This window comes from Rhinopithecus roxellana, chromosome 8 (assembly GCF_007565055.1).
Source record: "Rhinopithecus roxellana isolate Shanxi Qingling chromosome 8, ASM756505v1, whole genome shotgun sequence".
In the NCBI taxonomy this organism is placed as follows: Eukaryota; Metazoa; Chordata; class Mammalia; order Primates; family Cercopithecidae; genus Rhinopithecus; species Rhinopithecus roxellana.
In genome coordinates this window covers 126,071,254-126,087,930 of record NC_044556.1, presented here as the reverse complement: position 1 = coordinate 126,087,930, position 16,677 = coordinate 126,071,254, and the positions used below count along the sequence as shown (strand labels likewise).

The 16,677-nt window shown below is 36.3% G+C and overlaps 1 protein-coding gene across 9 annotated transcripts in view; it reads left to right on the top strand.

The window, feature by feature from the left end:
• Positions 1-16,677, top strand: part of COP1 (COP1 E3 ubiquitin ligase) — a 259,903-nt gene that overhangs the window by 82,760 nt on the left and 160,466 nt on the right. For all 9 annotated transcript variants that reach the window (XM_010367393.2, XM_010367391.2, XM_010367392.2 and 6 more), the window contains one exon: positions 10,578-10,635. In XM_010367393.2, the coding sequence (XP_010365695.1) occupies positions 10,578-10,635 (58 nt within the window). The remainder of the gene's footprint in view (positions 1-10,577; positions 10,636-16,677) is intronic.

The window sequence follows — 16,677 nt, the reverse complement described above, 5'->3', positions numbered from 1 at the left end:
TGTAGGTGAATTGATTATTCTCTTTAAAATTTGGTGTAAATAGACTTTTTGATTCCAATAATTTATAATCATCAAACTGTTTAACTCAAAAACTGTAGTAATTATGATTAATTGGTAGGCATTTCAGGATTTCTATAAAATATCCTTGGGTTCTTGTTAAGAACTAAAATCATCAACAGAATGAAGGATAAAAATCATATGATCATTTCAGTTGATACCTAAAAAGTGATGTTGATGCCAGGCGTGGTGGCTCACACCTGTAATCCCAGCACTTTGGGAGGCCGAGGCGGGCGGATCATGAGGTCAAGAGATCAAGACCATCCTGGCCAGCATGGTGAAACCCTGTCTCTACTAAAAATACAAAAAGCTGGGTGTGGTGGTGCACACCTGTAGTCCCAGCTACTCAGGAGGCTGAGGCAGGAGAAATCGCTTGAACCCAGGAGGCAGAGGTTGCAGTGAGCCGAGATTGTGCCACCGCACTCCAGCCTGGTGACAGAGCGAGACTCCGTCTCAAAAAAAAGAAAAGGAGAAACAAAGTGATGTTGATGAAGTTCAACATTCCTTCATGATAAAAACCTTTGATAGACTGTTTATAAAAGGAACACACTTCAATGTAATAAAAGCCATATGTGACAGACCTATAGCTAGTCGTACTAAATGGTGAAAAAGTGAAACCTTTCCTCTTAGATCTGGAACTCAACAAGGATGCCCACTTTCACCATTGTTACTCAACATAGTACTAGAAGTCCTAGCTAGAGCAGTTAGATAAGAGAAAGAAATAAAGGGCATCCAGATTGGAAAGGAAGAAGTCAAATTATCCCTGTTTGCAGATGATACGATCATATATTTGGAAAAATCTATAGACTCCACCAAAAAACTATTAGAATGAAATGATACAGATTCAGTAAAGTTGCAGGATACAAAGTCAACATGCAAAAAATCAGTAGCATGTTTATATGCCAGCAGTGAACAATGTGAAAAAGAATAAAAAGATATTCTTATTTATAAAGCCACAAATAAAACTAAGTACTTAGGAATTAACCAAAGAAGTGAAGGGTATCTATAATGAAAACTATAAAGCACTGATGAAAGAAATTGAAGAAGACACAAGTAACTGGAAAGATATGCCATGTTAATGGATTGGAAGAATCAATATTGTTAAAATGTCCATACTACCCAAGCAATCTACAGATGCATTGCAATCACTATCAAAACACCAATGACATTCTTCACAGAAATCGAAAAAAATCCTAAAATTTATATGGAATCACAAAAGACCCAGAAGAGCCAAAGCTGTCCTGAGCAAGAAGAACAAAAATAGAGGAATCATATTACCTGATTTTAAATTATACTGTATAGCTATAGTAACCAAAACAGCATTGTACTGGCATAAAAACAGACATATGCCAATGGAACAGAAGAGAAATAGAGGACCCCGAGACAAATTCACACACCTATAGCAAACTCGTTTTTGACAAAGGTGCTAAGAACATACATTGGGGAAAAGACATTCTCTTTAATAAATGGTGCTGGGAAAACTGGATATTTATGTGCAGAAGAATGAAACTTGATTCCTACTCTCGTCATATGCAAAGATCAAATCAAAATGGATTAAAGACTTAAAGGCCTCAAACAATGAAACTACTACAAGAAAACTTTGCAGAAACTCTGGGCAAAAAATTTTTGAGTAATACCCCACAATCACAGGCAACCAAAGCAAAAATGAACAAACGGGACCATATCAAGTTAAAAGGCTTCTGCACAGCAAAGGAAACAATCAATGAAGTGAAGAGACAGCCCACAGAATGGGAGAAAATATTTGCAAGCTACTTATCTGACAAGAGATTAATAACCAGAATATACAAGGAGCTTAGACAGTTCTATAGGGAAAAAAATGTAATAGTCATTTAAAAATGAGTAAAAGATTTGAATAGACACTTCTCAAAAGAAGACAAAAATGGCAAACCAGTGTATATAAAAGTGTTCAACCTCATTGATCATCAGAAATGCAAATCACAACTACAATGTGATATCATCTCACCCCAGTTATAATGGCTTTTATCCAAAAGTTAGGCAGTAACAAATGCTAGTGAAGATGTGGAGGAAAGGGAACCCTTGTCTGTGCTGGTGGGAATGTAAATTAGTACAACCACTATGGAGAACAGTTTGGAGGTTCCTCAAGAAATTAAAAATAGTAGTGTATTACCTAACAATCCCACTGCTGAGTATATATCCAAAAGAAAGGAAACCCATATATGAAAGAGTTATCTGCGTTCCCACGTTTGTTGCAGCACTGTTCACAATAGCCAAGATTTGGAAGTAACCTATGTGCCCATCAACAGATGAATGAATTGAGAAAATGTGGTACACATACTCAATGGAGTACTATTCAGTTGTAGAAAAGAATGAGATTCTGTTATTTGCAACAACACGGATAGAAATGTAGGTTATTATGTTAAGTGAAATAAGCTAGGCACAGAAAGATAAACAACACATATTTTCAGTTATTTGTGGGATCTAAAAATCAATTGAACTCATGAAGATAGAGAATAGAAAGATGGTTACCAGAAGCTGGGAAAGGGTAGTACGGGGCTGGGGAAGTGGGAACGTTTAATAGATAAAAAAAAAAAAATTAATTAGAAGGAATAAGATGTAGTATTCGATAGCACAACAGGGCAACTATAGTCAATAACAATTTAATTGTACATTTAAATATAAAAGTATAATTGGATTGTTTGTAACACAAAGGATAAATGCTTGAGGGGATGGATATCCCCATTCTCCATGTTGTGATATTACATGTTGCATGCCTGTTCCAAAATATCTCATGCACCTTGTAAGTATATACACCTGCTGTGTACCCAGAAACATTAAAAATTAAAAAAAAATTAAAAAGATCTAAAATCATTGCTTGACAAAGATGTTAAAAGTTCGTTTAGATTCTGAAATCTGAGGTGTGAAGAAGCCAAATTGCTGTGTTCATGAGTGTCAACCAAGACTCCTATTTGAAATGCAGATTTTAAAAATCTGATTGATTAGGTTTGAGGTAGATCTCAGATTCAAATGCAGGCCTGGGGTTGGGGCGTGGCAGAGATGCTACTTTAGAAAATACGGGAAAATTGATTTAGTAATTGATGATAAGCCTGTGTTACTTACATGTGCTTAAATAAATCCTTAAATCTGACATGCTTATTTTCCTTTTTATAAGAGAAAGTTCAAATATTCAACACAAACATTTTATAACTGCATATTTCATGTTTTGTGCAGGATGGGGGTAAAGATTTTTAATTATTTTACTCTATTCTGTTAAGTTACACATTCTTCTATAATGTCTTTGAAACACCTCAGATAAAGTTTCTGGGCTTGAGAGGGCCAGAAAAGTTAAAATCAAGTCTCTGTAAAGGAAACAAATTATTGGTATATACCAGCCATTCCCTGTTAATTCCATTTGTATGCTGTGATCAAAGCCTCATGTTTATGGCTTTTTGTCCTTTCGGGTTAGAGTCACTTAGAGTCACATAGGAAACTTTTTACCCCTTTAATTATTATAGATGTACTTTGATTCTAGGAGATCAGACGTGGGGGTACCTAGGGAAACCAAAGCTGCACAACTTTGCTTAGGTATAAGGACAGCCGTATACAAATGTAAAGTTTCATGTGCTGTTATCATTTACCATTTCTGCTGCTCATGCTCTCTCTCCTACCGAAGTCCCATCATATTTTTCCCATTCACCACATCCCCCAATCTTTGAATTTTTAGTTAATTGTTTTTGGAATGCTTCTTCTACTTATTTCTGGAATGATTCTGATGTTATTTCAGATAGTTCTTTCTTTAAAAGAACTATCTTTTTTTTTTTTTTTTTTTTAAAGCAGGTTCTTTTTTTAAAAGACCCCTGGTGGATAGTATCAACTATATCACCTGATAATTTAAAATTTCTACTGTGTGAATTACAAATAAATTGTAATCTACTCCAACTTGTTGGAAAGTAGTAATAGAATACAAACTAGTCAAATACACCACTTTGTGTAATGAACTGAAACTTTCACTCATTTTGTTGGAGGCAGATCAGTCTTGTTGGTCTTATTCCTTTGAGCTTATTTTTGTCTATTTTCGCATTCTACCAACCGAAGTAGTTTACTTCCAAAAGTAATAAAGCAATAGACTCAGACCTGTTCCATCTTTTAGAAATTTTCCTTCCTGCTTGCTTTTTATATCTGCTAGCAGTAAGTTTCTTTCTAAGGAAACTCCTCTTACAAAGAAAACTTTTAAATGAGCTGCTCTTTTGCTTTCCTTTTTCAGTTTCAGAATTATTATGTATTAAACATTTTAAAAGGCAATATAAATATTAGGTTCTATAGTCCCCGTATGCATTATGTAACTATGACTCTTTGTAACCATATACTAATTAAAAGACAAGAGGGTGCTGCGTAAATTTTTTTCTGGAGTTCTAAAACACTGTGATAGCTTCTGTTGTTTGAAGAATAAATTGCCCCTATGTCTTTTCTGTAGAAATCATAGATAAGTACTCTATCCCTAGTACTTTTGTTGTTGTACTAACCTTGCATTCCTTAAGTAAACCTAAATTTGTATGATATATAAGTTCCCAAAACGTTTTTGGAAATCTTTTGGATCAGAGTATAGTCATATTCCTTTCCTGCCTTTACCGATTTTAGAAAGGTAACAGAGTACGTATGCCATGTATCATATAATGCTGATGGAAGAATAAGAGGGACTTTCCCATAATCAAGCACATTAGTATTTCAACATTGAGACGTGATGTCAGATGTGTTCAGACCAAGTTTTTTATTTTTACCTTTAAATAGGTTGCAAACAAGCATTTGATTTTCAGAGTTTTGAATTTTAGGTCTTATATAATCTTTCTGAGCCCAAACTTTTTTTTTTAAGGCCAAACTATATTGCAAAAAATCTATTTATTGCTTAAAAAGCCATTGTCATCACCAATATTTATTTATACAAAATTTGTGTCCTTGAAATTCAGATACCATGAGAAGAGTTTAGTATTGTCTGTTTCCAAACAGGCAATGAGAGAAGATTTCATTTTAATTTTCAGTTGGATTTTGCATCAAAATCAGGAAATCTATTTTAGAAATACTGTCCTAGAGGAGAACTGCATTTATATGTTGCAACTGTCAAAGTAGTATTCCAGCTGTGGAATTGTGTCATTGCACTCCAGCCTGGGGTGACAGAGTGAGATCATAAACAAATGACATTTAAAGACATGAAAATAATGTCTGGTACATAGTAAGAACTCAATAAATGTTAGCTGCTGCCATTATTGTTGTTGACAGATTAGTCGCATAGATTTTGGGTGATATATTTGACTGTGTCAAATGTTAAAGGGTATATGGAGTAAAACAAGAAAAAACATGAAGAATGATTTTTAGTATCGCTGGAGGTCTCTGCAAAATTGGGGCCACAACAATTTTGGTTGCTCAATAAATGGGATTTATTATTAATTTAAAATTAAATTAAAAATATTAAATTATTTAAAATTTAGTATTTTCAGGTTACTTCTTAGTGTTTTCTTTTGGAGAAACTGGTTCAGTAACTATATGTAGAACACTGGAAAGGAACAAGTTTTATTTGTAGCTCCATTTGATTTATTTATTTAAATGTAGACTTTTTTTCTCTTTTACATTTATAGCAAAAAAAAATCAATGATAATAGTCTAATTTTATGTGAGTTTGTGGCATTTTGGACTCTCTTTGATTCCCTTATTTGTAATTCCATATTTATTGTCTACGTTTATCCTAAAACGATCTCAGTGTGCTTTATTTTTGCTCATTGATTTAAAATTTCTCATTATAATTTAATTAGCTAATATATCTACTAATAATTTCCATTTAAACCATTCTTTTTCAATATGAAAGGCTAGTCTAAAATCAATATGCCTATTATTTTTCCAAGAGTGAACCATTGTTTTCTCTTGGTTACCTCTTCATTATACTATACCTCGTATGTGAAATTGACTTCATAATCTTATTTTCTAGTTAGGAAATATGTCTTTGCTTTTGAAGGAAAATAATGTAGGTGAAAATAGTTATATGACACCTACTTGCATAACTGAATTTCTTTGATACCTCAAATTAACAGCTACATTGTTTTTACTTATTTTAGCAAAGCTTCTCATTGTTACCAGCAAGAAGATTGGGAACTGTTTTATTATCGTTTGATTAAAGTGTATTACTCCTATATCAGTTTTACTTACCACCCTGAAAATTTTTTTCCTTGACATCTTTTGATGTCTTTATTAAGTGTTTTGTTGTTGTTGTTGTTGTTGTTTTGTTTTGTTTTGGAAGTGGAGTCTTGCTCTGTTACCCAGCACCGAGGCTAGAGTGCAATGGTGTAATCTTGGCTCACTGCAACCTTCTCCTCCCAGGTTCAAGAGATTCTCCTGCCTCAGCCTCTCTGATAGCTGGGATTACACGCACTTTCCATCACGCCCGGCTCATTTTTGTGTTTTTGTAGAGTTGGGATTTCACCATGTTGGCCAGGCTGGTCTTGAACTCCTGACTCAGATGATCCACCTGCCGCGGTTTCTTAAGCTAGTATAACTTTTCTAATTTTATTGACATTTATTTGAAAAATACATGATTCTTTCTTATATTTCTAGGTTACTGTTTTTCATTTTTCTCTTTAAAATATGTCTATGAAGTGGGGGCTTATCCAGGATTTTCCTGTTCTTCAGTTAGAGAACATAAAGTGCCTAGGTAGTTTATATAGCATGGTGGTTCTTGTGGACTCTGGAACTTGACTGCTTGGGTTTGAATAATAACATTGCTGTTTCCCAGTGTTGTTATCTTGAGCCAAATATATAATCTCTCAGTGCTCGAGTTTTCTCACTTGAGAAATGAGAATGATAAGAGTATTATCTACATTAGAGCTGTGAAGTTTATTTAGGTTAGTGCATAGCAAACCCTCAGTAATTGGTATTATTGATACTGTTATTGCCATCTAGTGACTGCGGATGAATCAAGAGTTAAGTAGTAGTATAACACCAGAGTCAAGAGGGACCCAGCCCTGTCAGTGCTTTCTAATATTCTTTTTTTTTTTGAAATGGAGTCTTGCTGTGTTGCCCAGGCTGGAGTGCAGTGGCATGATCTCTGCTCACTGCAGGCTCCACTTCCCGGGTTCATGCCATTCTCCTGCCTCAGCCTCCCGAGTAGCTGGGACTACAGGCGCCCGCTACCACGCCCTGGCTAATTTTTTGTATTTTTAGTGGAGATGGGGTTTCACCATGTTAGCGAGGATGGCCTCGATTTCCTGACCTTGTGATCCACCCACCTTGGCCTCCCAAAGTGCTGAGATTACGGGCATGAGCCACCATGCCCGGCTATATTCTTTTCTGTGTGTGTGTGTGTATGTGTATGAATGTATGAATGTATGATATAAAGCAGAATTAATGGATTTTATTATTCAGATTTTTCTGTTGCAGTCTGTATTATGAGTATTTTTTAACATATATGAAATGTAGAATTATATTACTGTATACACTGAGATATCAGTATTCATTTTTTTTGGCTTACAGTCACAAAATTCTGAATCATAAATCTGTAAAAATGTATAGCTGGAAATGTTCTGTTCTATAGGCCTCTAACTATGCAACTACACGATTTTATTAATGTTATACAAACACTAGGGGGTTGAGTTTCATTAGTAGGAAGAACAGAGATCTTTAATGCATTGCATTACCTCACTTTCAGTCCTATTAGTCTCTGGATGGAGTAAACTGAAAATAGCATGCAGTCTTGTCATACCAGTGTGTGACTCTATAGGAAAGGCAAGCAATGGTTACATTTTATCTAAATAAACTCATGATAAGAACATTTGAATTCTTTATATGGTTAAGTTCTTTAAAGGCTCTTTTGTAATTCAGTTTTGCTATAGGAACTGTTAACACAATTAACAGTTTTTTGTTTTTTGTTTTTTAATGTGCTATATTTTTTGTCACTCATCTAACTTTATTTTTTCGTTGATACATAGTATTTTGTACATGTCTATGGGGATACTTGTGATATTTTTTACATGCATAGAATGTGTAATGATCGAGTCAGAGTATTTGGGAGTTATCCCATCACCTTGAGCATTTATCATTTCTTCTGGCTACTTTGTTTTTGGTTTTGGGTTTTTTTTTTTTTTTTTTTTTGAGACGGGGCCTCTCTCTTGCCCAGGCTGGAATGCAGCGATGTGATCACAGCTTATTGTAGCCTTGACCATTTGAGATTAAGTGATCTTCCCACCTCACCCTCCTAAGTAGCTGGAACCCCAGGCATGCACCACCACACACAGTTAATTATATGTAGAAAACGGGGTCTCACTATGTTTTCTGGGCTGGTCTTGAACTCCTGGGCTCCAGTGACCCTCCCACCTTGGCCTCCCAAAGTGCTGGGATTATAAGCATGAGCCACCGTGCCTGGCCTCTTCTAGCTATTTTGAAATATACAATATATTGTTGTTAACTATAGTCACCTTAGTCTGCTGTCAAACCTTAGAACTTATTTCTTTCATGTAATTGTGTGTTTGTACCCATTAACTATGCCTTTAAAAAAAAGAAGACTTCTGTGTAGGCAGATTCATATGATTTATTTTTGAAAATGTGAAGTTTTATGTTACTAATCTTGTTAATAAAAGAAACTAAAATTTATTGAATATTTACCGTATTTTGGCATCATACTGTGAACTTTACATGCATTATCTTATTTATTTATTTATTTATTTATTTATTTATTTATTTATTTATTTATTTATTTTGTGAGACGGAGTCTCGCTCTGTCGCCCAGGCTGGAGTGCAGTGGCACGATCTCGGCTCACTGCAAGCTCCGCCTCCCAGGTTCACGCCATTCTCCTGCCTCAGCCTCCCAAGTAGCTGGGACTACAGTTGCCACCACATTGCCCGGCTAGTTTTTTGTATTTTTAGTAGAGACGGGGTTTCACTGTGTTAGCTAGGATGGTCTCGATCTCCTGACCTCGTGATCTGCCCGCCTCGGCCTCCCAAAGTGCTGGGATTACAGGCGTGAGCCACTGCGCCCAGCTGCATTATCTTATTTAAATGTCAAACTTCTCTGATTTGTCTTCATCATTTAGTAGATGGAGAAGCTAGAGCCCAAGTAAGATTAACCTCTTGCCCAGAGTCAGGCTCTTTACTTCTATGGGTAAAATCCAAACTGTGTACTTCTAAGAGTACCTCCCATGCTTTAACCTTTGAGGTTCTTTCAGTACTAAGTAATTAATCATCTTGTATATTTGCATATCAACCATTCTAATTAGTAATCTCAATTTCTTAAATTTTATAGGATAGAAAGAATATAATTTTTTTGTTGTTGTTGTTTTTTGTTTTTTGAGACAGAGTCTCACCCTGTCACCCAGGCTGGAGTGCAGTGGTGTGATCTCAGCTCACTGCAATCTCCATCTCTCAAGTTCAAGTGGTTCTACTGCCTCAGCCTCCCAAGTAGCTGGGATTACAGGAGCGTGCCACCACACCCAGCTAATTTTTTTGTTTTTAGTAGAGATAGGGTTTCACCATGTTGGTCAGGCTGGTCTTGAACACCTGACCTCAGGTGATCTGCCCGCCTTGGCCGCCCAAAGTGCTGAGATAACAGGCATGAGTGACCATGCCTGGACTAAACATGTTTATAGTAGAAATAGAGAAAAAGAATTTACAGAAAGTAAATCGTAATGTATACAGTTGGTATATATGTCATGTGGTTTTCAGTTGTTGATAGTTTTTTATGTAGGGCTTATTTAAAGGTGGGAGGGAGATAGGAATGATGAAATGGTAAGATAGAAATGCCAAGATAGAGGAAGTAAAAGATAGTCTACGCTTCTGAATGTTTTTTTAGGGTTAGATAGAATATATAGAGGATATAATCAAATAAAAAGAACCATTGGAGAAAGCGTATTATGTTTGACCAGAGCAGAGGAAGCTAGCATATTGATTTTGGGTTACAAAGGCAAGATTATTGTTATTTTACCATTTATTTTATTCTTTTGATAGTTCTGTTTTTCACATGAGGTTTGATTATAATATTTTGAAGCTAGGAGGGACTCAAGATAATATATAAATAGCTAGCCTTCATCACCTCGTTTTTATAGATAAGGAATCTTGAGTGATTGATCATAAGGTAACTATCCAAGAACACATAGCTTTTTAATGACATAGCAGGGTCTGTTAACCATAGATTTTGATTGCATGCTTGTGCTCTTTTCCCAATAGTGTAAATTTTCTTTTCCTTAAAGTTCCCCAAACCTGATTAACCTATCTGAAAATGAAATATAAACAAGTAAATCTATATAGACACCTGCCTTGTGATTATCCCCTGTTGACATTATTTCTTGGTTTATATGTTTGAGGTGTTGAGTTGAAGTGGTAAATTGCTTAAATATTTGCTGATATGTCGTGGGTTGTCTATTTGATGTTTAATGATTGACAATAAATGTTTTCTTTGCTTAGAAATTAGAAATACTGGGCTTATGTATGATATACTTTAGATTTAGTTTTTCAGTTGTTAAAATTATGTAAATACTGAAATCACATTTTTCTCTCTTCATTTTGCAGTAGTATTATTGATTCCACAGAATACAGCCAACCTCCAGGTTTCAGTGCCAGTTCTCAGGTAAACGATATCTTTGTTTTAATGATACCACAAGTATAATTGTCTGAGTTATAAAGTCATAGATTAGTTTACTAAAGTGTCCTGTCACAAAGACAACCATTTTGAATGCAGTGGTGTTGATTAGCACTTGAATAGCTCTTATGCATAATGGCAGAATCAAATATTAATATTTGCTTTTTCAATGATAAGTTTATTTTCTTCACCAAATTGTGATGGAACAAATCTAAAGGGTTTTGCTTTGTTTTTGTTTTTTTGAGACACTCCGTCAGTGCAGGCTGGAATGCTGTAGCCTCGACCTCCTAGGCTCAAGCAATCCTCCTACCTCAGCCTCTCAAGTAACTGGGTCTATGGGAGTGCACCACCATGCCCAGCTAATTTTTGTACTTATTGTAGAGATGGGGTTTCACCATGTTGTCCAGACTGGTCTCAAACTCCTGGACTCAAGTGATCTGTCTGCCTCACCCTCCCAGAGTGGTAGGATTGCGGGTGTAAGCCACTATCCCTGGCAGTTTTTTAAAACTTACTGTTAATTTCAGAACCTGAGAGGAAGGAAATACTTTAGGGAAAAAAAAAAAGCGTAATCAGGACATAGTTTATCTTAGAGATATGAAAATTATAAATCTGTCATTGAATTATGCTTCGCTATGTTGAAACTTACACCTTTTCCATGGAATAAAGACTATAGTCTTGAGTAAAATAGATATCAGCTTTACCTCTTTTAATTAGCTGTATGATTATTTTGAACTTTACTCTCTTCATTATTGACTTAGAGATACTGATATCTGTCAAGCTTACTTTTGAGGCCTAATATGCTTTTTTTACCTTTTTATTTTTATATTTTATTTTATATTTTTGAGACAGAGTCTCACTCTGTCTCCAGGCTGGAGTGCAGTGGCACCATCTCGGCTCACTGCAACCTCCACCTCCCGGATTCAGGCGATTTTCCTGCTTCAGCCTCCCGAGTAGCTGGGACTACAGGCACGTGCCACCACACCCAGCTGATTTTTTGTAGTTTTAGTAGAGATGGAGTTTCACCATGTTGGCCAGGATGGTCTCCATCTCTTGACCTTGTGATCCTCCCTTCTTGACCTCTCCAAGTGCTGGGATTACAGGCGTGAGCCAGTGCGCCCAAGCATTTTTAATTTTTATTTTTGAGATGGAGTCTCGCTCTGTCACCCAGGCTGGAGTGCAGTGGCATGATCTTAGCTCACTACAACCTCTGCCTTCTGGGTTCAAGCGATTCTCCAGCCTCAGCCTCCCGAGTGGCTGGGACTACAGGCATGCACCACTGCATCCAGCTAATTTTTGTATTTTTAGTAGAGACGAGGGTTTCCCCATGTTGGCCAGGCGGGTCTCGAACTCCTGATCTCAGGTGATCTGCCCACCTCGGCCTCCCAGAGTGCTGGGATTACAGTAATGAGCCACTGCTCCTGGCTGTGTTTTTAAACTTTTTATGTTGAAATAAGTTTTGACTTAGAGAAAAATTACAAAAATACTACAAAGAATTCCTTTATAGTTTGCATCCAGATTGTCTAAACACTTAACATTTATCACATTTGTTTTATCATTCTCATTCAGCCTTTCTTTTACATATATACATATAATTTCTTTTCTGGATTGTTTGAGTAAGGTACACACATATGTTTCTTTACCCTTAAATACTTCAGCATGTATTTCCTTAGGAACAAGCATATTGTCTTATGTAATCACAATATAACTTTAAAATTCAGGCAGTTAATATCGATACAATATTATTTCTAAATTCTAGATTTTCAGATTTTAAGAATTACCCTAATATTGCCTGGGCAACATGGTGAGACCCCACCTCTACAAAAAATAAAAAAAATTAGTTGGGCATGGTGGCATGTGCTTGTGGTTTCAGCTACTCAGGAGGCTAAGGTGGGAGGATACCTTGAACCCAGGAGGCCGTGGTTACAGTGAGCTGAGATCACGCCAGTATACTCCAGCCTGGGTGACAGAGTCAGACCCTATCTCCCTGCCACCCCATCCCAGCCCCCAAAAGAAAGAATTACCCTAATATCCTTTATAGTAAAACAAAAATCAGTGAAGTATTTTAATGAATGTTTATTTGTATATTCACTTTATTTAAAAAAATAGTATACCTATTTTTATCTAAGTGAACGGTACATCCTTTTGGATTATATCACTTCTGTTTTACTTGTCTCCAAACTTGGATGACTACCTTGTTACTTTTATGATTAGTTTATGTGACTACTCTGTACATCATCCTGTATTATGTTCATGTACAATGCATACATTTGGCCTATTATTTTTTTATAGTGAGTTTGTAGATTGGTTTGTGTCTGTTTCTGAACAGCCATGAAAATACCAGATTCAATTATTTTTATACGACATAATGGAATACATTAGGAGAAAATTTAAAGCCTTAAATTGAAATATACCATAGGAAGTTGAGAGATAATAGCAGTCCCTGTATCTGGAAACTGGCTTAGTATTTATAACTAGCCATTTATGTTCTCCTTCTGAACATAATTTCACAGAACATCAACATCAGACAAGGCTACTCTCTCTGACTGATGAAGCGAAACAAAAAGCAAGATCACTCCATATAAAGTTGTCTAGCCACATTTAAAAAACAAAGTCACTGTGCAAACTATAGAAAAAAAAAAAAAACCTACCCTGACCAATGTGAGTGATTTCTGCTTCTTTACCAGTTAAAACTGTAGCTTCCCTGTAGGCTTCTGTGCTCCTAGATAAGATTTGTCATTACATAAGTTGCTGAATTATAGAATCATTTCCGTTTGACAGTATCTAATCCACAGTGAAGCCCCACTTTCTTGAACCCTCCCACAAATTATTTAACAAGTGCCTTACTGAGCCATCTCTCACTTATTCATATTTATTGCAACTAGCAATAAATAAAACTTGTTTTACTACAGGTGTTTTTTTTTATTGGTTTTTGGCTGGAGGACGTTGACCAAACTCTATATAGGGGAACAAGAAGAGGTTTCCACAGTTACCTTTTATATTAACATCATTTTGGAAATTCTAGCAAATCCTATGAGCTAGAAGACAGTAGAAATTGAATCTGAATACAGCCTTCAGAATGTGAGAAAATGTTTGCAGATTACCCATCTGACAAGGGATTAATAACCAGAATATATAATGGAATCAAACAATTTGACTGCAAAAAAATCCAATTTAAAAATTGACAGAAACTCTAAATAGACATTTTCAAAAGAAGATATACAAGTGGTCAGTAGGTATATGAAAAAATACTTATCATTAACCATCAGGGAAGTGAAAGTCAAAACCACAATGAGATATCGTCTCACCACAGTTAGAATGGTATTATCAAAAAAATAGAAGTAACAAATGTTAGAAAGGGCGTGGAGAAAGAGTGAATGCCCCTATACTGTTGAGAATGTGAAGTAGTACAGCCATTATGAAAAAGAGTATGGAGGTTCCTCAGAAAACTAAAAATAGAACTGTCATATGTTCCAGCAACCCCATTGCTGGGTATGTATCCAAAAGAAAGGAAATCGGTATATTGAAGAGATATCTGCACTCCCATGTTTATTGCAGCACTATTCACAATAGTCAATATTTGGAATTGACCTTTAGGTGTCCATCAACAGATGAAAGGATAAAGAAAATGTGGTGTATATACACATTGGAATATTATTCAGCCATAAAATGAACGAAATCTTGTCATTTGCAGCAACATGGATGGAACTGGAGATCATTAAATTAAGTGAAGTGAGCTAGGAACCAAAAGACAATCAAACATCACATATTGTCAGTCTTAAATGGGAGCAAAAAAAAAAAAAAGTGGATTTCATGGATGCAGAGCATGGAATGGAGATAGTAGGCAGAGAAGGGAAAGGTATGGGGGGTGGGGATGGAGAGAAGTTGCTTAGTGGGTACAAAAATGTAGTTAGTTTGGGTGAATGAGTTCTAGTATTTGATAATACAGTAGGGAAATTATGGTTAATACTTTATTGTATATTTCAGAATAGCTAAAAGAGAAGAATTGCAGTGTTTCCAACACAAGAAATGATAAATGTTTGAGATGATAGAAATCCCAGTTACCCTAATTGATTATTACATTGTATTTGTCTATCGAAATAATACATGTACCCCCCCCCCACAGATGTGCACAACCATGATATAGCAACTTTTCTAAAAAGAAATTGAATATGGAGGAAAAAGAAAAACAATCAATCTTTTTTTTGAAATATTTTGGAGTAGCACTTACTTTTATGTGGTGAAGGAGACTTTTGGTTTGAGATAGTACTCCGAGACAGTGTGTTAATATCGTCTCATCCCCTCCCGCAAGAAATCTTATTGCCGTATTGCTCTCCTCACACCTAAAACTTAGAAGAATTTGTAGATGATTAAAAGAGAAAATATGGAGTAAGAGCTGCCTAATCTTTGAGTCACTATATGCATGGTAAATGCATGGTTAAGGATTAAATAACAGGTCACCCAGGAGAATTCTTAGCATCTGTTAGAGGACTGGGTAGTTTTTGAGGAGGAAACCCTACTAGTGTTGAGATGGAGCTGACATGATACATTGCACTGAAGGCCTTACCCTTCATTTCTAGCTGTGCTCCAAATAATAGCTAGACCTAAAATAAATTGACACAAGAACAATTGAAATAGTGGATAGTCGAGTATAAGCCTGGCAAATGCAAACTAAAGAATACTGTAAAACTAAAATAACTCCAAAAGTATGAATAAAATAGGACAGTTTTTCCACATAAATAAGAGGTATATTTTCCAAAAGTAGTAAAATTTTGTATCACGAAGGACTGGAATTTATGTAAAGCAAAATCTGTTAGAAATTAAATAATTAGGGGCTGGGCGTGGTGGTGGTTCACACCTGTAATCCCAGCACTTTGGGAGGCCAGAGCAGGCGGATCGCGAGGTCAAGAGATCGAAACCATCCAGGCCAAAATGGTGATACTCTGTCTCTACTAAAAATACAAAAAATTAGCTGGGCATGGTGGTGCACGCCTGTAGTCCCAGCTACTCGGGAGGCTGAGGCAGGAGAAGTCCTTCAACCCGGGAGGTAGTGGTTGTATTGAGCCAAGATTGCACCATTGCACTCCAGCCTGGTGACAGAGCAAGACTCCGTCTCAAAAAATAATAATAATTAGGTAGCATGTATTTTGCAGTTACTTTTCATAGGCAGTGTTTGAACTATTCATATGTATTAACTAACTTTCAGAACTACTCTATGAGATAAATACTATTATTATTTTTATTTTTTGAGACGAGGTCTCGCTCTGTTGCCCATGCTGGAGCGCAGTGGCACCATCTTGGCTTACTGCAACCTCCACCTCCGGGGTTCAGGTGATTCTCCTGCCTCGGCCTCCTGAGTAGCTGGGACTACAGACACACACCACCACACCCAGCTAATTTTTGTATTTTTAATAGAGACGGGGTTTCACCATGTTGGTCAGGATGGTCTCGATCTCTTGATCTCATGATCTGCCTGCCTCAGCCTCCCAAAGTGCTGGGATTGCAGATGTGAGCCTCTGTACCCTGCTGATAAATACTATTATTATTTTTTATTGAAAAGGAAACTGGTACACAGAGAAGTTATGGAGGTTGACTCAGTTAATATAGCTAGTAAGAGGAGGGAACTGAGATTTAAACCCAGACATTGTGGCTTCAGAGTCTTTGCTTTTAAGTACTCGTTTATTCAAGCAGCAGGTTTTGGGGGTTTTGTTGTTGTCGTCGTTTTTTTGTTTTTTGTTTTTTGTTTTAAACGTACCTGATATTTACAAGGCTCTGAGGATACCTCATTGGACAAAAGAAAAACAGATAGAAATCCCTGCTATAATGAAGTTTCCAGTCTAGTTGGTTAGATACTTACAGCAAAAGTGTAAGATGACTCCTGAATGACCAGGATGTGAGGAAGCAGAGATATTTCTATGAATGTCCCTGGGAAAACTTTCTAGGCAGAGAACAAGAAGTAAATAATCCCTGAGGTAGAGAATGCCTTACATAGTTCAGAAGTCATGTAGTTGGAGAGAAGTGAACAAGGGAGAT